Raw genomic sequence first — 22,865 nt, forward strand, 5'->3', positions numbered from 1 at the left:
GGGGCTTCCTCAGTGGTTCAGATGGTAAAGAATCTGCCTGTAATCCTGGAGACCTAGGTTTGATCCTGGGTTGAGAAGATCCCCTAGAGAAGAGAATGGCTACTACTCTAGTATTCTTGCCTGGAGAATCTCATGGATGGAGGAGCCTGGTGGACTACAGTCCATGGGTTTGCAAAGAGTTGGACGTGACTGAGTGACTAAGCATGCATGCAATTATCTATCAAACCTATATCCCCATACTAAATAGTTTTTCAATTTTGTTACCATATGTAAAATTTATTTTTAAAAATTGACCATCTGTGGACTATATTGGTTAGTGATTACAGCCAACTGGAAGAAATAAAAAAGAAAACTCCCTACCACCACCACCATAGCGCCCATAGGATTGCCAAGAGTTGGACATGACTGAAGTAACCTAGCACACATCACCACCACCACTACCATCACCACCACACACAAATACACAGAAAACAAAAGAACAAATACACAGAAAATATGGTGGCTTAAAACATTAGGTTTTTATTTTTCTCAGGTAACAAGCCTTTTTTTTTTCCCAACTAACAAGTTTTGAAGATATTAAAACACTTTCTTTCAGCATGACTACATATCTTCTAAGGGATAATGAATGAATACAAAATTTCTCACAATCATTGCATAACTTAGGTTTCTCCCATATACGCATTATTCAGAGGCCTTCTCACATTATTCAAAACCAGTTCTTTCCACTTAGCATTTTGTTGTATGCCTTAAAGACTGAGAGTTCCCTGAAAGCTACTTTACATGGATGTCATCAAAAGGGACTTATTGAGCGTGAGTTCTCTCGTGACGCTGAAAGGGTAAGGGTTTACTGAAACTGTGCCCACAGATCTTGCACTTATAGGGTTTTTCTCCAGTATGTATTCTTTTGTGCACAGTGAGATTACACTTTACACTGAAGGATTTTCCACATTGATTACACTCATAGGGTTTCTCCCCTGTGTGAGTTCTCATGTGTACTGTAAGGGAAACATGCCTACTAAAAGCTTTTCCACATTCACTGCACTTAAAAGGCTTCTTGGCCCTGGTATGGATTTTCATATGCCTCCCATGAGATAAGAGACCACGGAAGGTTTTCCCACATTCCTTACATTCATACTTCATTTTCATGTGAATTTTCTTATGTAACATGAGGAAAGATTTCACTCTGAAGGCTCTTCCACACTGATTACAGGTAAAGGGTTTTTCTCCAGTGTGAATTCTCGCATGTTCTTTAAGGCATGAGCGATCCCTGAAGGCTTTCCCACAGTCATTGCACTTACAGGGTTTCTCTCCAGTATGAATTTTCTTATGTGTGGTAAGGTTGGAGCTCAGCCTAAAAGCTTTCCCACATTGATTACACTTGTAAGGTTTCTCTCCAGTATGTATCCTCATATGTGTCTTAAGAGATGCCTCACTTTTTAGGGCTTTACCACAGAGGCTACATTCAGTGACTATCTCTCCAGTGTGGATTTTCTTATGTTGTTTAAAGTATAGGAGAACACTAAAGGTTCTTCCACAATCATTGCACTTATAGGGTTTCTCTCCAGTATGTGCTATCTGGTGCATGATAAGCCTAGCATTTCTACTGAAGGTTTTGTTGCATTGATTACATTTGTAGGGTTTTTCTCCTGAATGAGTCCTTGCATGCTGTCTGAGAAGTGAGCTATCTCGGAAGGTTTTTCCACAGTCATGGCATGCATAGGGCTTCTCTCCAGTATGAATTCTCTTGTGACGTGTAAGATAAGAGCTTGAGGTGAAGGACTTCCCACACTGATCACACCTGAATGGTTTTTCTCCAGTGTGGGTTCTCATGTGCAGCTTAATGGACCCATGGCTCTGCAATACTTTACCACACTGGCTACACTCAAAAGGTGTATCTCTAATGTGAGTTTTCTCATGCTTCTTAAGATGTGAGATTGAATTTAAGACTTTCCCACAGTCACTGCATTCATAGGATCCCTCTCCTGTATGTTGTTTCTTGTGGCTGGCTAAGTTAGAGCTCCTGATGAAGGAATTTTCATGTGTTTCACAGTTGGATGATTTTTTCTGAGGAAGAATTCTCTCATGTGACTTGAGATGTGAAGATTCACCAAGGGCTTCTGCAGAGTCAGGGTATCGATGGAGTTTCTTGCCTGGGTAAATTCTCTTATTCTGAATAATGCTAGATTTCACACTCAAGGTTTCAACGATTTCTCTGCATTGAATGGTATTGCCTCCAAGAGTTTGTTCCTAATGATTAAAATATGAATTATCATCATGAGATTTATCAAGTTCATGACTGAGACTCTCCCCCAGCATAAATTCTGACATGTCTAACAAGCATTTTATTAGCATAAGAGTTTCATATTTTCTCAGTGAATATAAGTTTCTGACTGAATTTATTAGTCAGCTGATTGCTATACCAGATGGATTCCACTAAAGTTTCTTCAACAGATTTAAGATAAAACTGCCTTAGGGTGAATGATATCTTAAACATTTAATATCTAATTCCATTATGCAAATATTTACATTAGGGATTGTTATGAACTTCCTTCAAATGAAAACTTAACAGTAGCTTCTGCTTTCTGTTGGTGAAATAAGCATGATATCACTTGGATTACCCTGTAGTCTAGCAGTCCTCAACCTTTTTTGCACCAGAGACTAGTTTTTGTGGAATACAATTTTTCCATGGATGGGGGTGGGGATGGTTTTGGGAATGATTCAAGTGCATTATAGTTATTATGCTGCCACTGATCTGACAGGGGGCAGAGATCAGGTGGCAATGTGAGCAACGGGGTCACCCATCACTTACCTCCTGCTGTGCAGACTGGTAGCAGTCTGTGGCTCAGGGATTGGGGAACCCTGCTCTAGTTCTTCTCTATCTTATAGGATTCTGAACTTCTAAGGTGAGGACAAGAAATTATCCCATGTGAATCTTACCTTCTTGTCATTGAGTGTATATTTCTCCAAAATACCTTGTTCTTGCTGTGGTCCTTCGGTTTTAAGGAGAATCATCTTATCTGAACAAAGTGGAGAAAAGTTTTGGAAAAGACATGGAGACCACATATTGACAAAAACAGGTAATGCCTAACCCCAATCTGAAACAAATGGGAAGCGTAACCTCATGGTCCTATATAAAATGGTGGAATGTATAGCACAGAGAACTCTATTTAGTACTCTCTGATGACCTGTATGGGAATAGAATCTAAGAGTGGATATATCTATAGTTGACTGACTTTGCTATATGGCAGAAACTAACATAGCACTGTAAATTAACTATCATGCCAATAAAAATTAATTAACTAAATAACATTGTGGGATGATGACCAAAATAGTTAAGCCCCATGTGGATTTCTCTTCGAATATTGATCATAGACTCAGGAAGACAAAATGAAGAAGAATCCATTTATGGTGGAACTGATGACATTTACATGGTTTAGGGTTTCATGTAATTTACTAAGGAATCATTCTGTCTTGATTGAAAGTCATGTTGTTGACAAGCCATTACTACACATGCAAAATGGGAAGAATCAGACAATGATTCGAAATGTAAATATTAAAAATCAAGACAGTTGTTTCAGAGCACAGGAAAGTATGAAATGAAAGGCAAAAAGTGAAAGATTAGGGAAGCTGAAACTACATAAGGAAGTTCACACCAAAGGGTCTCTTCTCAGCTTTCTCCTTAAATAAAAGGGGTTATTTTTTAAAGTCTCCTGACATTTCATAATGCACCTTTTCCTTCACCCCAAACAGATCTTGTAGGCAAGACATTCATATATGCCTGGTGCTCACATGAACAGGTATCTTGGTGAATTCTTCGCTCTACTATCTTCATTTCATCTTCCTGCTCCAGATGGGTGATGAGAGGAGGTTTGCTGAGTTGATATCCTATAATTGGGGATGATACATATGAGAGGGCCATGCAGTGTATGACAAAAACTATCATCAAACTGTGGCAAGAACTTGGTCTTTGAGGTTCTGAAGATTGACAATTGTGACATTACAGAGAGCAAAATGATGATAAACTTCTAACAGAGAAAGCAAAAGTAAAGCATTTGGGAAATTAACTTTCCACAAATGGAAAACTGACTACAGAAATCATTGAACCTTGGTAAAAGAACAGGGTATGCGACATTTTAAGGCTATTTTTAGAAGCCCCACCGGGGACTTCCCTGGGGGTCCAGTGGTTAAGAATTCACCTTGCAATACAGGAGATGCAGCTTGATCCCTAGTCAGGGAACTAAGATTCCACACCCTGCAGAGCACCTAAGCCCGTACACTGCAACTACAGAGTCTGTGAGACGCAACAAAAGATCCCTCATGCTGCAACTAAGGGCCAATGCAGCCTAATAAACAAACAAAACTTAGGAAAGAATTATTTCATCCCTTCACTCTGCCTAGCTCAGTGGCATAGTGGCCAATGCCAGAAGTTCTGTAGTCAACAGAGGTGGTCTAACCTCTTTGGGAGCTCTGTTAAAAGAACCATGTCAATGTATGACAAAAACCACTACAATATTGTAAAGTAATTAGCCTCCAACTAATAAAAATAAATGGAAAGAAAAAAAAAGAAAGAAAGGGAGGAAGGAAAGTAGAAATTGAACATAGACAATTACTAATACAAGAGGGAAAAAACTTCTAAAAAGAAAAAAAAGAACCATAGAACACAGTCAATATTTTTGTTTTCTAAACTTGCAGCTCCTTAGAAAATCTCCATACTCAGGGTGGTGTGGCTATTTGATTTACTCAGAGCCTAGATTAACAGACTGAAAAAAAAAAAAAGTCCTTAACCCCAAGGCATTATTCAAACACTTGCAACCTGCTAGTAACAGCCGGATGCTTAAGGCTCTGATTTCACTTGGGGAGAGCAGAAGATGGGCTGAGAGTTTTAAAGAAGAGTAGGAACTAGACAACCACAGGGAACTTTGAAAAGCTCCCAACAAGTTCCTGAGGATCTAAAAGGCTGTGTGCATGAGCAAGGCTATGCACATGCTCAGGAAGTATCTAGGAAAGATTAAGTCCCAAGTCCTTCGGTAGACTTTAAGACCCTGTCCAAGTCTAAGCAGAAAGTGAAAGCTAAGCCTGTCTCATAACTTGCCTGAAGCTTAAAGCTGTGACTTCTCCCATAGGTCCCCTTGGCAAGAGGTAGAAGAGATAAAGGCAAGGGGCTTCCCTGGTGGTCCAGCGGTTAAGAATCCACCTTGCAATGCAGATGACACTGGTCCAATCCCTGGTCTGGAAAGATTCCACATGCCGCAGGATAACTAAGCCTGAGTGCTCTGAGCCAGCGAGCCACAAGCAACTACTGAGTCCATGTGCTCCCACTACCAAAATCGGAGCGCTCACGAGCCTGTGCTCTACAACAAGAGACGACACAACACTGAGAAATCCACATACAACGAAAATTGGCCCTGTTCACAACTAGAGAAAGCCCACATACAGCAACAAAGACCCACCATAGCCAATAAATAAATACATCTTTTAAGAACAAAACAAATGAAAAAAAAAAAAGATACAGGCAAGGCACGTAAGAAAATCTTTTTACCAATCATTGGTGGACTACTAAATTATAATGACCAGCTAGTGACTTCCCCAAGGCCAGGCTTTTAAAAATTAAGTACTTAAAAAAAAAATAAGAAAACTCCGTGGCTGCACACTGCAGAGAATACAGAATCTGTGGAATTCATCTAGTAAAGTCACTAAACAAATAAGCACCAACAAGAAAAAATAAAAGCCAGCAGTGAAACCAAATTTCCCTAAAACTGAGTTCCCTTACCAAGTTTATGATTAATCATTCTATCCAAAACTTTATTCCTGTTCTTTTATCCCCTCTGACCTCAATCCTATGCTAACTTAACAGTAATCAATCAGTCAAATGACTAAAATTGCTGGTTTTGGTAGCATCAATAATGTACTAAAACTGCTATTTAGTCAGTTAGATGAGCTAACTGACCCTGAAGTCAAGGACTACAGAATCTTAAACCAGAGACATCCCGACTCCCAAAACTATGATTAAGAAAAGTCGGAGAAACGTCACAAGATAATGAGCAATTAATCCCAGTCTCTTTTTAATTCCTCTTTAAAAAAAAACCAAACAAACGCTAATTCAAAGACCAAGCTGGAGGGAATCTGAGGCTTCTCTCCCACTCTCTTGCTTGGCACCCTGCAACAAATGCTGTATTTTTCTTTACCATAACCTGGTGTCAGGAGATCAGGCAAAGAATTAGGAAATTTGGGATTTATCTGGTGGTCCACTGGTTAAGAATCCACCTTCCAGTGCAGAGCATGTGGGCTCAACATCACTAGTCATTAGGCAAATACAAATCTGAAGCACAATGAAATTCCATTTCACAACTACTAGGATGACTATCATCAAAAAACAGGAAATAAGTGTTGGTAAGAAACTATGGGAAAAAAAAAGAAACTATGGAGAATTTGGAATCAACATATATTACTGGAGGGAATGTAAAATGACACAGCCAGTTTGGAAAACAGTTTAGCAGTGCCTAAAAATGTGAAGTATGAAGTTACCAAATAACCCAGCAATTTTACTCTTGGGCCTACACCCAAGATAAATGACGACATTTGTCCACACAAAAACTTGTATGTGAATGTTTGCAACAGCATTATTTGGTTGTTGTTTTGTTGTTAAGTCGTTTCTGACTCTTTGAGACTGTAGCCCATCAGGCTCCTCTGTCCGTGCAATTCTTTAGGCAAGAATACTGCAGTAGGTTACTATTCCCTTCTTCAGGGGATCTTCTGGACTCAGATTTGAACCCACGTCTCTTGTGTCTCCTGCACTGATAGGATTCTTTACCACTAAGCCACCCAGGAATCCCATTATTTGTAGTAACAAATGTCAAAAATCCAAATGTCCATCAACTGATAGATAAACAAAATATGGTAAATCTATGCAAGAGAATATTATTCAGCAATGAATAGGCTACAAGTACTGACATATACTACAACATGGATGAACCCTGAAAACATTATGCTAAGTGAAAAAAGTAAGTCATAAAAGACAACACATGGTATGATCCCATTAATACGAAATGCTGAATAGGGGAATCTATAGAGAACGAAAGTAGGTGAGTTGTCAGGGTCTGAAGGCAGAGAGGAATGAAACACCCTGGAGGCAGGTTAATGAAAATGTTCTGGAATTAGACAGTGCTGATGGATGTACAACTCTGAAAAAAAAACACTTTAAAAAGCTTAGTTTTGTACACTTTAAATGAATGAATTATGGTATGTGAATTATACCTCAACACAGTTATTTTTCTTAAAAATAAAAACCTACAGGACTTCCCTGGAGGTCCAGTGGCTGGGAATCCACCTGCCAATGCAGGGAACACAGGTTCGACCCCTGGTCCAGGAAGATCCCATATACCTTGGAGCAGCTAAGCCTAAGTGCCATTAACTCCTGAGCCCTTGTACCTAGAACTGTGCTCTGCACCAGGGGAATGAAGAGTAGCCCCTGTTTGCCCCAACTAGAGAAAAGCCCAGCACAGCCATAAATACATGATGAGTTAATTTTTAAAAATCCTGTATCTGTATCACAAGCCTTAATCACCCAAGAAACCCATACTCAAACTCAATAAAATAAATAAGGGATTGTGTCAGCCTTACCCACTGAAGCCAAGTTTCTATAGTTTTCCAGCATCACATCTTTGTACAGCCTTCTCTGAGATGAATTCAGCAATGCCCACTCCTTCTGGGTGAAGTTTATGGCCACATCCTCAAAGGTGATTGAGTTCTAAAATAACAACATATCTCGGGTCAACCAGTCACCAATCCCACAGTGCTCTGCGGAAGAGGATCATGGGTAACAGCACTGGAGATAAAAGACCTGTTTACTTCATGGTCTTTACCTCACTTTCATAAGTCTAGATTCTGAGGACTCTTCATTTAATCCAGGATTCAAGGACTTCCTTGGTGGTCTGATGTTTAAGAATCCCCACTCCCAATTCAGGGGGCATGGGTTCAATACTTAGTTGGGGAACTAGGGTCCCACATGTGGCACAGCATGGCCAAAACAAAACAAAACCCCAGGGCTCAATTCTCAGAATCTTCCCTTCTCTACTCATGCTCACTCCTTAAGGAATCTCAAGAATTTATGATGAAATGTATGTCTCTACTCCTAGCCTGAGAACTTCCACAATTTATTCTCTTCTATCTTCAGTGTCAAATGGAGACCTGGACACATTGCAAGAATGAAAGAAATACTTCCTAAATGAAAAAAATTATTTTTCAAAATTATTATTACTTTTGACACTGTTGTTGTTCAATTGCTAAGCTGTGTCCAACTCTTTGCAACCCCACACGCTGTAGCACCAGGCTTCTCTGTCCTTCACTATCTCCTGGAGTTTTCTCAAGTTCATGTCCATTGAGTCGATGATGCTATCTAACCATCTCATCCTCTGCTGCCCTCTTCTCCTTCTGCCTTCAATCTCTCCCAGCATCAGAGTCTTTTCCAATGAGCCTGTTCTTCATATCAGGTAGCCAAAGTATTGAAGCTTCAGTTTTAGCATCAATTCCTTCAATGAATGGGGCTTCCCTTGTGGCTCAGCTGGTAAAGAACCTGCCTGCAATGCAGGAGACCTGGGTTTGATCCCTGGGTTGGGAAGATCCCCTGCAGAAGGGAAAGGCTACCCACTCCAGCATTCTGGCCTGGAGAATTCCATAGACTGTATAGCCCATGGGGTCTCAAAGAGTCAGACACGACTGAATGACTTTCACTTTCAATGAATATTCAGGATTGATTTCCTTTAGGATTGACTGGTTTGATCTTCTTGCAGTCAAGGGACTCTCAAGAGTCTTTTCCAGCACTACATTTCAAAGCATCATTTTTGAGATTAAGACAGTATTATATTTTTCTTTTTATTTAAAAATTTTCTAACTTTTTCTTTTTTTCTGTTTTTTTTTTTCTTATTTTTATTTTTGTTTACTTTTTACTTCTTTTACTAACTGCACTAAGCAAAAGAGATGCCTGGAAAAAAAACTGTTAAGTAGTGGGGTAGAATAATTTTTTTTAGAAGTCCTTGAACCACTATCAGAAGTTCCAAAATGCAGGTTGAGTTGTGAGGCTCCAGAGTACTGAAGGAGATGCATTCACCCCAGGGGACAGGAATGCATTTTAGGAGAAAGAAAATAATTCTTGACTCACCTGTAACCAAGAGCAGAAGTTTCCCATCCTTTCCCTGGTCCTTTCATGGGCACAGGAAGGGTCTAGAACAGGCAGAGTGAGAGGGGAGGATGACATGAGCATGTAGGCATATATATTATCACAATGTTTTCAAGCGTAGAAGTTGTCTGACATCACTTGAGTCACACACACACATGCACTAGCTCCACCAGAGTCAGAAAATAGGTGCTTTCTACTCACAACAGCCAAGACATGGAAGCAACCTAAATGTCCATCGACAGATGAATGGATAAAGATGCAGTAGTATATACAACGGAATACTACTCAACCATGAAAAAGAATGAAATAATGCCATTTGCAGCAACGTGGATGAGCCTAGAGATCATATTAAGTAAGTCAGAAACAAAAAGACAAATATCATATGATGTCATTTACATGTGGAATCTAAAATATGACACAAACTTATTTATGAAACAAACTCATAGATATAGAAAATAAACTTATGGTTACCAAGGGGGAAAAGAGGGTTGGGGAGGGATAAATTAGGAGTGTGGGATTAACAGATACAAACCACTATATATAAAGTATATAAACAACAAACAATGTCCTACTTTAAAGCACAGCATAATGAAAAAGTGTATGAAAAAGAAATCATGTATCACTGAATCACTTTGGTATACCCTAATACAACTAATGCAACACTGTAAATCAACTGCACTTCAATTAAAAAAAGATAATAGGGTGCTTTGATACCCATGAGAAATGGGTTTATCTTCTCAATTTTCTTAACAAGGAAATTGAAATTCACAAAGGTTGAGTTGTTATCTTTCCCAGCTTGATAAAACAAATTGATGAAATAAAGAAGTACCACCCTTAAATTTTCTTCCCTCTCCCCACCATGCATATACGTCCTTCCTCTAAAACCCCAAAGGGCACTGAATCTGACGTGAACAATTCTGGGGCTCCAAGGGTTTGAAGAGCTCCATGTGTACCTCCTTTCATTCCAGCCCTTCTTCCAGTCCCCTGTGACTCCTCAAATCCTTTATTTTGAGCCTGCTCTAAGGTGCTGAGCCCACTTAATCCTGGTGAAGTGAATCTACCCTAGGGACTTACCAAATACAGTGGACAGATGTGGGGTTGCCATTTTGTAACTTTGTGAGTCGTAAGTATGCTCAGATAGCAACCAGGAGAACCTGGAAGCTCCTCTTATGCCTCTATGATCCACTCCAGGCAGGGCTCTGGAATAAAGAAATATTAACAAAAGAATTCACAAGCTTTCTGTTTCTCCTTTGCACTTAGGACAATTTGATCATTGTGCATTCTGTATGTGCTCCTTTCAGACTCAGCCATCTTTGATCCTGGGTCTTCGTTTTGCATGCCATGTATCACCTCAAAGCAATATGAGGGCTATTCTTGGTCTCTCCCATCCATAACGTACATTCCTCACATTGTTGTTTAGTCACTAAGTTGTGTCCCACTCTTTGCGACCCCATGGATGATAGCCCGCCAGGCTTCCCCTGTCCATGGGATTTTCTAGGCAAGAATACTGGAGTGGGTTGCCATTTCCTTCTCCAGGGGATCTTCCTGACCCAGGGATAGAACCGGAATCTCCTGCTTGGCAGGCTTCTTTACTACTGAGCCACCTGGGAAGCCCATCCTTCACATTATCATCACCAAACCACATTACCCATCACTTATCAAAAATCCCATATAAAAAAAAAATCCATCTCCTCTGGCCTCACCTGAATTAGCACCAAACATAGACTTGACTCATTAAAGTCACTGGCACCTAACTCCCATTCTTCATTTTAACTCTATCCCTGGACTTTTCTGGTGGTCCAGTGGTTAAGATTCTGCACTTTCAATGCAGGGAGTATGAGTTCAATCCCTGGTTGGAGAACTAAGATCCCACAAGCTGCGTGGCATGGCTAAAATTTTTTTAAAAAAGAGGAATAAAACATTAACTCTTATCCCTGCTCTAATTCAAGATGATTCCATGTTTGTGGGCATAAACTAGCAAACATCCAATCCATGGCTTCCACATCCCAATCATATACCCATTTATCGTTACCTGAGATTCTTGGTTTCTACAAAGGCAGAAAGTCAAACCTCCCACTTTAAACACAGTAGGTATATTTCCACTTGTTCTCTTTTTTGGCTGCACTGCATCTTCTCTCCTGCCTCACAGAAGCTTCCAAGCCATCCATACTTCCACCATATTGCTATTATAATCCTCATTTTCTTGGCACTGTGTACAGAATGTCATGGTCCATCACTTCAATATTTTCCAAAACACCAAATTTCTCTCTGAGGAATCATAATATCATCTGTCTATTCTGCCTGGGTAATTCCTATCCTATAAAATACAAGAGAATCAATAAAAATTTTTAGTTCCATACTCTAAGTGGGCCCTCAACACTAAAGGAAAAGCCCCACAGGGGATTTAATCTCCTAATTATCTAAAGACCTTTCCAAAATTCCTCCAAGATTTTGAATTTCATATGGTCTCAACTTTGTCTCTTCAATAACAAATGATCTCGGAACTTCCCTGGTGGCACAGTGTATAGAATCTACCTGTCAATGCAGGGGACATTGGCAGGTTCCATCCCTGATCTGAGAAGGTTCCAGGTGAGAACTACTGAGACTGTGCTTTACAGCCCATGAGCCTCAACTACTGAAGCCTGGTGGTCTAGTGGGTAAGACTCTGCTCTTTCAATGAAGGGGGTGTGAGTTCGATCCTTGGTTGGGGAACTAAGAGCCTGTGCTCTGCAACAAGAGAAACCATCACAAGGACAAGTTCATGCACTGCAACTAAGAATAGCCCCCGCTCGCTGCAACTAAGGAAAGCCTGTGCACAGCAATGAAGAATCAATGCTATCAAAAGTAAATAAACAAATGATAGTACATCTTACTTTGCAGAACAACTGTAACAATGATAAGAAGGATTTTTCATCTTGTTACCCCAGTTCAAAAGTCATTCCACAGTGTCATGGTTTCTTTCACTTTGCAGGTGAAGATATGTCTGCCTTCTTATCTAAAGTCAACATCTCTTACGCAGGTGATGCAGGTTTGATCCCTGGGTCAGGAAGATCCCCTGGAGGAGGGCATGGCAACCCACTCCAGTATTCTTGCCTGGGAAAACCCATGGACAGAGGAGCCTGGTGGGCTATAGTCCATAGGGTGTCAAAGAGTCGGACATGACTGAAGCAATTGAGAAAGAAAAGGCTTTATTGTTATGAGGGTACTATCCTGTGCATTGTAGGATGCTTAGTAGCATCCCTGGACTCTACCCATTAGATGTCAGTAGCAGGTGAAGTCGCTCAGTCATGTCTGACTCTTTGTGACCCCATGGACTGTAGCCTGCAAGCCTCCTCTTTCCATGGGATTTTCAGGCAGGAATACTGGAGTGGGATGCCATTTCCTTCTCCAGGACATCTTCCCAATCCAGGGATCGAACCCAGGTCTCCAACATTGCAGGCAGATTCTTTACCATCTGAACCACCAGGGAAGCCCAAAAGTGAAAGTCGCTCAATTATGTCTGACTCTTTGCGACCCCATGGACTATATAGTCCATGGAATTTTCCAGGCCAGAACAGTGGAGTGGGTAGCTGTTCCCTTATCCAGGACATCTTCCCAATCCAGATATCAAACCCATGTATCCAGCATTGCAGGCAGAATTCTTTACCAGCTGAGCTATCAGAAAAGCCCAAGAATACTGTAGTGGGTAGCATATCCCTTCTTCAGCGGGTCTTCCAGACCCAGGAATTAAACCAGGGTCTCCTGCATTGCAGGCGGATTCTTTACCAGCTGAGGTCAGGAAGATGTCAGTAGTATCCCCTCAAGTTGTGAAAGGGGTATTGGCAAATGTCCTTTAGGGGGCAAACTTTCCTGGTTGAAAACCACTGGTATAATCCCTTCTTACCTTCTCAGAAAGCTTGCTGTATTAGCTGTTCCTTTGTTCTTTTCCATTACCATCAACTTCTACTCCACTGAACTCATACTGTTTAAAAAATTTTTACTGATTTTTGGCTGTGTTGGGTCTTTGCTGCTGTACGGGCTATCTCTAGTTTCAGTGAGCAGGTGCTAATCCCTAGTTGAGGTGGGTGGGCTTCTCATTATGGTGACTTCTCCTGCTGCAGACAGCAGGCTCTAGGGCATGCGGGCTCAAGTACTCAAGTAGCTGTTGTACTCAGGCTCAGTTGCCCTGAGGCATGTGGAATCTTCCCTGACCAGGGATCAAACCCATGTCCCCTACATTGGCAGGTGGATTCCTAACCACTGGACCACCAGGGAAGTCCTGTACTCAGACTTTTAACACTGAAGTATAATCAAAGATCTCCCATCTTACAACAAGGTCTTATTGTACAGCATAGGGAACCATATTCAATATCCTATGAAAAACCACAATGGAAAATAATTTTTAAAAAATGAGAAAGTACATGTGCTTGGAGACAGGTATTTTCCTGGCTAATCTTTTTCCTTTATAATTTTTTGCAAAGTTTGAGTGTTATCTTAAGTGACTGTTGGTCTTCCCTGGTCCAGTGGTTAACAGTATGTGATTCCACTGCAGGCGGTGAGGGTTTTATCCCTGCTTGGGGAAGTTCCCCTATGCCACTGGGTGCGGCCAAAAAAAAAAAAATAATAATAGTTAAGTGACTTTTTGTACATTTTCCAAAGGTTACCTTGTATTTTCTAATGCATATTGGCTTGCATCGCTTCTTTCTAAATAAAGCTTAATCAATTCAAAGAAAAAAGATCTCCCATCTTGAAAGAATTCATAGCTTAGAACCCACTTAGCCCTCCAGTTGCTGCTCAGTCTCTTTTCCTTTTCTCCATCAAATTGTTTGAAAGAAGAGTCGACCCCCAGGGACTTCCCTGGGGGTCCAGTGGCTAAGACCTGAGCTCCCAGTGCAGGCGGTTCGATCCCCGGTTAGGAAATGTGATCCCACATGCTGCAACTAAGACCTGGAGCAACCAAATACATATTTTTTAAAAAGAATAGTCTATCCTCACATTCTCCCCATTTCCTCACTTCCCTTAATTACACTCCAACCTAGTTTCTACCTCACCATCACTTCATTGACACTGCTCTACCAAGACTGCCAAAGATTTAAGAGAATCAATCCAGTGAATGTCATTTTGTTTTTGACTTACAAGCTCAGTAGCTCAGTTGTGTCCAACCCCTTGCAACCTCAAGAACTGTATAGCCCACCAGGTTCCTCTGTCCATGGATGTTTCCAGACAAGAAAATTAGAGTGGGCTGCCATTTCCTTCTCCATGACTTAGTTGACCCATCAGAAAAATCCTATCACTACTTTCTTCTATAAATCAGCCTCTATCATAGGCTCTGTGACATCTCCTGCTGGCATCTTATTTCTCTGAATTCATTGGCCTGCTCCTTTCCCATTGTTGACTGTTCTCAAGGCGCAGTCCTGGCCCTCATCTCTCACCTTATTCTGTGCATTCCACATCTGTGCATTCCACATCTATGCATTCCTTTGAAATTAAATTCCATCTCTATGCTCATGACACCCAAATCTCCAGTTAGAGAACTCAAATTTGATCTTTAGGACCCATATATCCTGCTGCCTTTTCAACTGTGGCCATCTAAAATTTTTGTAGGCACCTCTGATGAAATTTATCAGACTGAATTTATCATCTCTTCCAAAAAGTTTTTACTTCAAACATCTGCACTCTCAGCAAGGAGTACTAGTGCCTTGGAGTACTAGTACTAGGTATTCACAGCACATAGAAGGTATCATTGGTATCACATGCCTTTACCCCACCCCACCCCACAGCTATAATGAATTGAAACTAAAGATTAATTGATAAGCCCTTCCCCCTTCCTGCGGGCTGAACTCAATTAAAGCCGCAGAAGAAAAAACAACAAAACCCACAGAGGGCTTCCCTGCTGATCCAGTGCTTAAGAATCCATCTGCCAATATTGGGGACATGGGTTCAATCCCTGATCCAGGGAAGATTCCACTTGCTGTGGAGCAGAGCAACTAAGCCTATAGTTTAGTTTAGTCACTCAGTCGTGTCCGACTCTTCGTGACCCCATGGACTGTAGCCTACCAGGCTCCTCTGTCCATGGGATTTTCCAGGCAAGAGTACTGGAGTGGGTTGCCATTTCCTTCTCCAGAGGATCTTCCTGACACAGGGATTGAACCCAGATCTCCCACATTGCAGGCAGATGCTTTACCATCTGAGGCACCAGGGAAGTCAGTTAATTACGCCTATAGGCCACAACTATTGAGCTGGTGCTCTAGAGCCCCAGGGGTGCAATTATTGAAGCCTGAGTGCCCTAGGGCCTGTGTTCCACAAGAGAAGCCATCTCAATGAGAAGCCCAAGCACTACAACTATAGAAAGCCCACACACAGCAGCAAAGACCCAGGGCAGTAAAAAATAATTAAGGGACTTCCCCAGCGGTCTAGTAGCTAAAACTCTATGCTCCCAATGCAGGGGGTCGAGGGTTTGATCCCTGGTCAGGTAACTAGATCCTACATGCTGCAACCAAAGATCCTACATGCCACAAGTAAGACCCAGAACAGTCAAATAAATAAATTTTAAAAAATAATAAAAATAAACAAAACTTGAAAAAACCACACAGAATCCTTGACTTCTCTCCCTCAGTCCATAACAGCCAAAGAAATTTAAAAATACGGGGCACTTTCTACCCCATCCCCTAAAGGCAGCAATTACCTGAAACCTAAAACCATTCCTTTGTAGACTTCTCCACCCTACCACACAGCACAAATTGACAGGCTAATCCAAGACACACCCTATCTCCACCCATATCTAATCATTTCTTCAATGGTGCTCCCTCCAGAGAAAATTCCAACTACTAAACTCTTCTCTCTTCCCACACATGGATAATTTTGCCTTGTTATTTTTCTGTCCATGTAAATGTCATTTTCTCAGAATCAACTTTATTGTGAGCACCATATTTAATATAAAGCCAATCTCTTTTTGTCTAAGAGCTCTCTCTATTCTCCCTATGTAGCCCTCGGCACAATTTGTAATCATGTATTTGTTCTTTGCTTGCTTATATTCTTTCTCTTCCACTAGATCTAATGTCCAAGAGTATATGCATGCATGCTCAGTCAAGTCTGAATCTCTGCAAGCCCCGGTTAACTGTAGCCTGCCAGGTTTCTCTGTTCATGGACTTCTCAGGCAAGAATACTGGAGTGGGTTTCCCTTTCCTGCTCCAAGATCTCGAATCTGCATCACCTGCATCTTCTGCCTTGACAGGTGGATTCTTTACCACTTTGCCACCTGGGAAGCCCAATGTCCAAGAGTGGCCTCATTAAAACCATATACCTGAGGACTTCCCTAGCAGCACAGTGGCTAAGACCCTGAGCTGCCATTGCTGGGGGCCCAGGTTTGATCCCTGGTGAGGGAACTAGATCTCACAAGCCCCAATTAAGAGTTCGCATGCTTCAACTAAAGATATCACATGCCACAACAAAGACTGAAAATCCTGCATGCCATAGCTAAGATGCAGTGCAGCCAAATAATAAATAGAAATAAACATAAACATATATTTAAAAAGCCATCTATATCCAGTCACTAGCACATCACTAGCTACATTGTAAAGCATTCTGAGTGTGAAGAAATTAATGAGTATGGATTCCAGCCTTCATCTCTCCCCCAAGTCATCACTTTTTTCTACTTTGCAACCATCAAATCTAGATTAGTGTCACTCATTCCTAAACCCTACTACTAATCCTTCATCTTTTCTCTGACAGTCAAGCTTGGCCTTTTGTACTCCATCCTCACCACACAGCTAGCTCTGCTAAACACAAGTCTATAATAGTTGTGCCCCTGCTCATAATGGCTTTCCACCTGTCTTAAATTAAACCTTGAACTTGCTTTCAAGACAAGTCATGTGGCTGGGGCTCCTGCAATATAATTCAATTTCCTCCCCTCTTGTTTCTTTTTCAGCCACGTCCTGTCTTGCTCACTTCTTGGTACAATCCAGGGATTTTAGCTGCTACAGGGATTCTGCATGTGCCGAGTCCTCAGGCTAAAATGTTCACTCCCCCCTCCCTCCATGCTTAGCCCATTGCCTGTTTGTATCCTAGTCATTTTCTAGATTGTGCATTGGGGCTTCAGTAACTTTTTTCCAAGAGGTTTAATGAACCCTTAGATTGAGTCCTCCACTGATATGCTCTCATTTAGCAAAGGACTTCCTTGGTGGTCCAGTGGCTAAGACTCTGTGTTCTCAGAGCAGGGAGCCCAGGTTCGATCCTTGGTCAGGGAACTAGATCCCCACATGCTGCAACTAAGACTTGGTGCAGCCAAATAAAACATTAAAAAAAAAAACCAACTCAGGGGACTGCCCTGGTGGTCCAGAGGTTAAGAATCTGCCTGCTAAAGCAGCAAACATGGGTTTAATCTCCAGTTCAGGAAGATTTCACATGCCACAGAGGAACTAAACCCATGGGCCACAACTACTGAGTCAGTGCTCCAGAGCCCATCTCCGCCAAAGAAGCCACTGCAACAAGAAGCCCATGGACCACAACTAGACAGGAGCGGACTTGCAGCAAAGAAGACCCACCCAGTGCAGCCAAAAAGAAATAATACAATTTTTAAAAGTTTTTAAAATTAAAAAAAAATGCAGGAAGCCCAGCCTCGCGGTCTGTGATAACCTAGAGGAGTGGGGTTGGGAGGGGAGTGGGAGGGAAGACTCAAGAGGGAGGGGCTATACATACAGTTATGTCTGATTCAAGTTGTTGTGTGGCAGAAACCAACATAGCAATTACCTTCCAATCACACTAAAATTTAGTGACTAAATGACAAGAATTACTAAAACGTATGCAATAAATAATAAAAACAAGAAGCTTGTTAGTGAGTTGTTTAAATAATGTGAATTCTATTTAAGTAAAGGAAGCATAAAATTCTATAAAGGGGCTTTCCTGGTGGTCCAGTGGTTGACTCCACACAAAAGCTGCATGGTCACAAAAAAAAAAAAAAAAAAGAAAAGAAAGAAATTCTGTAAGAGAATGCTATTTTATAACCAAATCCCTTGCATTTAAAGCCAAACCAGATGCCTAATTTGTCTTTGCTGTGTTTTATCTCTTTGGGGGGATAATAAATACTTAATGAACACCACACTAGGTCAAAACTTTTTCCGTACAGAATCAACTGAACTCCAATTCCAGGTAGGACCTTAATGAAATTTGTGTCACTTTTTCAAGGATCTCTTGACTTTCAAGTGTTGGGGGCTGTCATGTGAGCTGAGCTCTCTTGAAAAGAACAATGTGTGTGCTCAGTCACTCAGTCGTGTCTGACTCTTTGAGACCCCCCTGGACTGTCTGCAGCCCGCCAGACTCCTCTGATGGGATTTTCCAGGCAAGAATACTGGAGTGGGTTGCCATTTCCTTCTATTTGACCCAGGGATTGAACCCACATCTCCTTCATTCTTTTGGCAGGCAGATTCTTTACCACTGTGCCACATGGGAGCATACAGCTGTTAACAGGAGAACTTATGGTTAAAAGGTAATAAATTGCCCATTCTGACATCCTGTGAACAAAACCTATGTGGATGAAAAACTACCATCTACCTCTATAAGGATGAAGTCACTAGCCACTGCAGTGGCTGACCTTCAACACACCCTGAAAGGAGTTCAGAGCAGAGTTCAGGAATGAGCAGCTCCATGCTCCTGGAAAAACTGGCAGAACAGGACTTTAGATATTCTTTAGAAGATTTTATGAGCCCAATTTCTTGTATTATCATTTTTTTTTTTTTTGCCACACCACAGTGGCATGTGGGATCTTAGTTACCTGACCAGTGATCAAACACAAACACCTCCTGCAGTAGAAGGACTACCAGGGAAGTCCCCTTGCATTTTCTTTTATTTAAAAAGGACTAAAATAATTAACAGAGACATCTGCTCCTCATGACTAGTAGCAACACTCTGCCAAAATGTTGCTAGATGGCAGGTATATCCCTTCACTAAAATCACGCTGACCTCCCCCCTACCTTTTGGGAGTAGTTCTTTAGTGATATATGAGAGGCGGTCTCCTAGGCTATAGTCTTCACTTTGCCCCAAATAAAACTTTAAAAACTCACAACTCTCACATTGTGCACTTCTTTCACTGGATGCTTATGCAACATAAATAATTGAAAAATTTCATTTCACAAGACATCTCAACCTTAAATGCACCCGGATGCCTACCATCAAGAGAAAAATATTCTGCAGGTTAGAAATTATCTTAGAAAGTGAAGCGCTGTGGGGAGCCCCTGCTACAAGTTCTTATTCATTACTCACCAAAAGACACAGAAATCCACAGGTCAGCGAGCTAAGGGCTTGGGCCAGGCCGCACTTCTCAGTTACCGCAAGCTTTCTGTCTGGAGAAATGCACAAGGTCACCGAACTTTATCCATGATACAACTAGAAGGGCTAAAGGATTAGAAGACACGCCTTGTTCTCTTTGACCAGGTTTACACAGTGAACTTTATATTGGATTATTGTTAAACCAAAAAGTACGCCCCGTTTACCCTAATGGTGGTGGTTTAGTCGCTAAGTCACGTGTCCGACTCTTTCGACCCCATAGATTGTAGCCTACCAGGCTCCTCTGTCCATGGAATTCTCCAGGCAAGAATATTGGAGTGGGTTGCTATTTCCTTCTCCAGGGTATCTTCCCAACCCAGGAATCAAACCCAGGTCTCCTGCCTAGCAGGCAGATTCTTTACCAACTGAGTTACAAGGAAAACCTGTTTACCCTAATTATTCCTTTTAATTGTCAAGTAAAGATGCAAGTTCAGCCTTCCCTGGGTATCTGCGGAGGACTGATTCCAAGACCACCACTCCACCCATACCAAAAGCCAGGAATATTCGAGGCCCTCCTGGAACACGGTGTAATTTACATCCTGCCCTCGGATTCAGCGAGTTCCGCATCTGCAGGGTTCCTCATCTGCAGGGTTCTGCATCTGCAGGGTTCCGCTTCTGCAGTTCCGGAACTGCGGGTTCCGCAACTGCAGATTCGACCAACCGCCAACCACCCTGATTCTGCGGATTCCGCAACTGCAGATTCGACCAACCGCCAACCACCCTGATTCTGCGGGTTCCGCAACTGCAGATTCGCCCAACCGCCAACCACTCTGATTCTGCGGGTTCCGCAACTGCAGATTCGACCAACCACCAACCACTCTGATTCTGCGGGTTCCGCAACTGCAGATTCGACCAATCACCAACCACTCTGATTCTGCGGATTCCACAACTGCAGATTCGACTGATTGCGGACCTGCAGATCCCAGGATCGATTGCATTCAGTAAATTTTATAGAATGGTTCGCTGCCTATGAAAGTCTAAATTGTTGCGTATTTTAAAAATAAATTGTGTATTTTTACAGAATAATTTTCATTCATTGAACTGATGTTTATTGAGTATTCCTGTATACCATGCACTATTCTGAATACCAGGAATGTAAAAAACAAACGAACAAAAAACAAAAACGCTACATACACACAGCAAAATCAAATAAGTAAGACGGCTTTTGTAGATAGTGAATGCTAGAAGAAAAGTAAACGGTAACGGCATACCTGAGTGACTGCTAGTAGTTGAACAGGGACACTCTTTGGGAAGATGAAGCTCCTGTGGAGACCTTGACACAACCTAGGTTTCACACAACCTAGGCTGGATTGACTTAAGGCAGTGAGAACCTTTATTTACGAGAAATTTCAGTCAATCCTTCCATACATAGAGTGTTTAAAGTGAAAGTCGCCCGGTCGTGTCTGACTCTTTGTGACCATAATACTGGAGTGGGTAGCAGTTCCTTCTCCAGGGGATCGTCCCAACCTAGGGATTGAACCCAGGTCTCGCGCATTGGAGGCAGATTCTTTACCAGCTGAGCCACAAGGGAAGCCCCATATAGAGTTTGCCTTTCTCCTAAATTCAGCTCCCTGAATGCAGGTTGACTTGGCAGAAAAGAATAAGGTTTAGGTGCGGCAATGGCAACCCACTCCAGTACACTTGCCTGGAAAACTCCATGGACCGAGGAGCCTGGTAGGCTGCAGTCCATGGGGTCATGAAGAGTCGGACACGACTTCACTTTCACTTTTCACTTTCACGCACTGGAGGAGGAAATGGCAACCCACTCCAGTGTTCTTGCCTGAAGAATCCCAGGGACGGGGGAGCCTGGTGGGCTGCCGTCTATGGGGTCGCACAGAGTCGGACACGACTGAAGTGACTTAGCAGCAGCAGCAGCCTTGTGAATGGAGTTTCACTTAATGCATTCAAATCTGACTTTACTCTCTCTAGCCCTGGCCCTGATAAAAATTATGTAAAAGTCATGTGTTCCTGTCCTCAAGTGTAAAATAAATAATGCAGGTTGTTCTCTGTTGGAGGGTGATAATGCAGATAAAGGGCTTCCCTAGTGCTCGGGCCTGGTGCACTGGGAAGACCCAGAGGGATTGGGTGGAAAGGGAGGTGGGAGGGGGGACCGGGATGGGGAATACATGTAAATCCATGGCTGATTCATATCAATGTATGACAAAAACTACTGTAATGATGTAAAGTAATTAGCCTCCAACTAATAAAAATAAATGGAAAAAATAAATAAATTAAAAAAAAAAAAAAAAAAAAGGGCTTCCCTGGTGACTCAGAGGATGCGCGAGGCCTGGATTCAGTCTCTGAGTTGGGGGAAGATATTCTGGAGAAGGAAATGACAACCCACTCCAGTACTCTTGCCTGGGAAATCCCATGGACAGAGGAGCCTGGCGGGCTACAGTCTATGGTGTCTCAAGAGTCAAATACGACTTAGCGACTAAATCACCACTACCACCACCACCAGTCCACCACCGCCAGAACTGTAACTTGTTTGCTCTGCTGTTAATCCCCACCCCTCCTCAATGTGCCTGATGACAAACATTTCCTGCCTCATCTTTTCCTGTTATTGAAGTCTTTTTTTCTAAATTTATACTGCAATTATTTAAAGCAGTTTGTTAAGTTTCAAGACACTCCCCTACTCCACCTGGTACTTACATTGCCCACCCCACCCTCATTCCCAGCCCCACCCTAGCCCCAGCCCCGCCGGCAAACTAGTTTTCAACGAGCCCCTCCCTCTCTCCTTCCGTCTCCAGTCCTGTGTGTTAGTCGCTCAGTCATTTTCGACTGTTTGCAACCGTGGGTTGTAGCCCGCCAGGCTCCTCTGTCCATGAGATTCTCCAGGCAAGAATACTCTAGTGGGCTGCCATTCCCTTCTCCAGGGGATCTTCCTGACCCAGGGATCGAACCCAGGTTTCCTACACTGCAGGCAGATTCTGTACCGTCTGAGCCACCACGGAAGCCTGAAAGTGAAAGTGAAGTCGTGTCCGACTCTTTGGAACCCCATGGACTGTAGCCCACCAGGCTCCTCCGTCCATGGGATTTTCCAAGCAAGAATACTGGAGTGGGTTGCCATTTCCTTCTCCAGGAGATCTTCCCAACCCAGGGATCGAACCCAGGTCTCCTACATTGTAGGCAGATGCTTTACCGTCTGAGCCACCAGGAAGTCTCTGCAGGGAAGCCTAGGCTTCTGCAAATTAAAGCTTTGTTGCTCCACTCCTTCCCTGAGACAGTTGACTAAGCCTTTCTTCCTGTTGCAGGTGTCTGCTTTAGTAAAGTCGTTCAGTAATTCCTAACATTTGAAGTAGTGGCTTTTTAAAAAATTTGACAATCTGAATTTCAAAAGCCAACTGTGGGAAGATCCGGAAGAAGACATTTCAAAAGAGAGAAATGCCGG

General features: G+C 42.2%; 1 protein-coding gene across 1 annotated transcript; it reads right to left on the reverse strand.

Moving 5' to 3' along the window:
- Positions 1 to 502: 502 nt before the first annotated feature.
- Positions 503 to 20,130, reverse strand: LOC110144088 (zinc finger protein 431-like). The gene is made up of 8 exons (XM_020903933.2): positions 19,963 to 20,130; positions 19,412 to 19,491; positions 10,250 to 10,374; positions 9,158 to 9,219; positions 7,621 to 7,747; positions 3,790 to 3,885; positions 2,938 to 3,017; positions 503 to 2,247 (listed from the first exon to the last, which is right to left on the reverse strand). The coding sequence occupies exons 3-8, from the start codon at positions 10,278 to 10,280 to the stop codon at positions 802 to 804; spliced, it is 1,842 nt and encodes a 613-aa protein (XP_020759592.2). The 5' UTR covers positions 10,281 to 10,374; positions 19,412 to 19,491; positions 19,963 to 20,130; the 3' UTR covers positions 503 to 801.
- Positions 20,131 to 22,865: the final 2,735 nt, after the last annotated feature.

This window comes from Odocoileus virginianus, chromosome 3, assembly GCF_023699985.2.
Source record: "Odocoileus virginianus isolate 20LAN1187 ecotype Illinois chromosome 3, Ovbor_1.2, whole genome shotgun sequence".
Taxonomy (NCBI): Eukaryota; Metazoa; Chordata; class Mammalia; order Artiodactyla; family Cervidae; genus Odocoileus; species Odocoileus virginianus.

Bases quoted from the DNA above. Each gene is read 5' to 3' on its own strand.
- LOC110144088 (XM_020903933.2), bottom strand. From the start codon at position 10,280: ATGGCAACCCCACATCTGTCCACTGTATTTG. The intron at 7,748-9,157 runs GTGAGTCAAGAA...TTGTTATTTTAG, and splicing joins ACTTCTGCTCTTGGTTACAG to AACTCAATCACCTTTGAGGA. The intron at 2,248-2,937 runs GTAAGATTCACA...TTTAATCATTAG, and splicing joins ATACACTCAATGACAAGAAG to GAACAAACTCTTGGAGGCAA.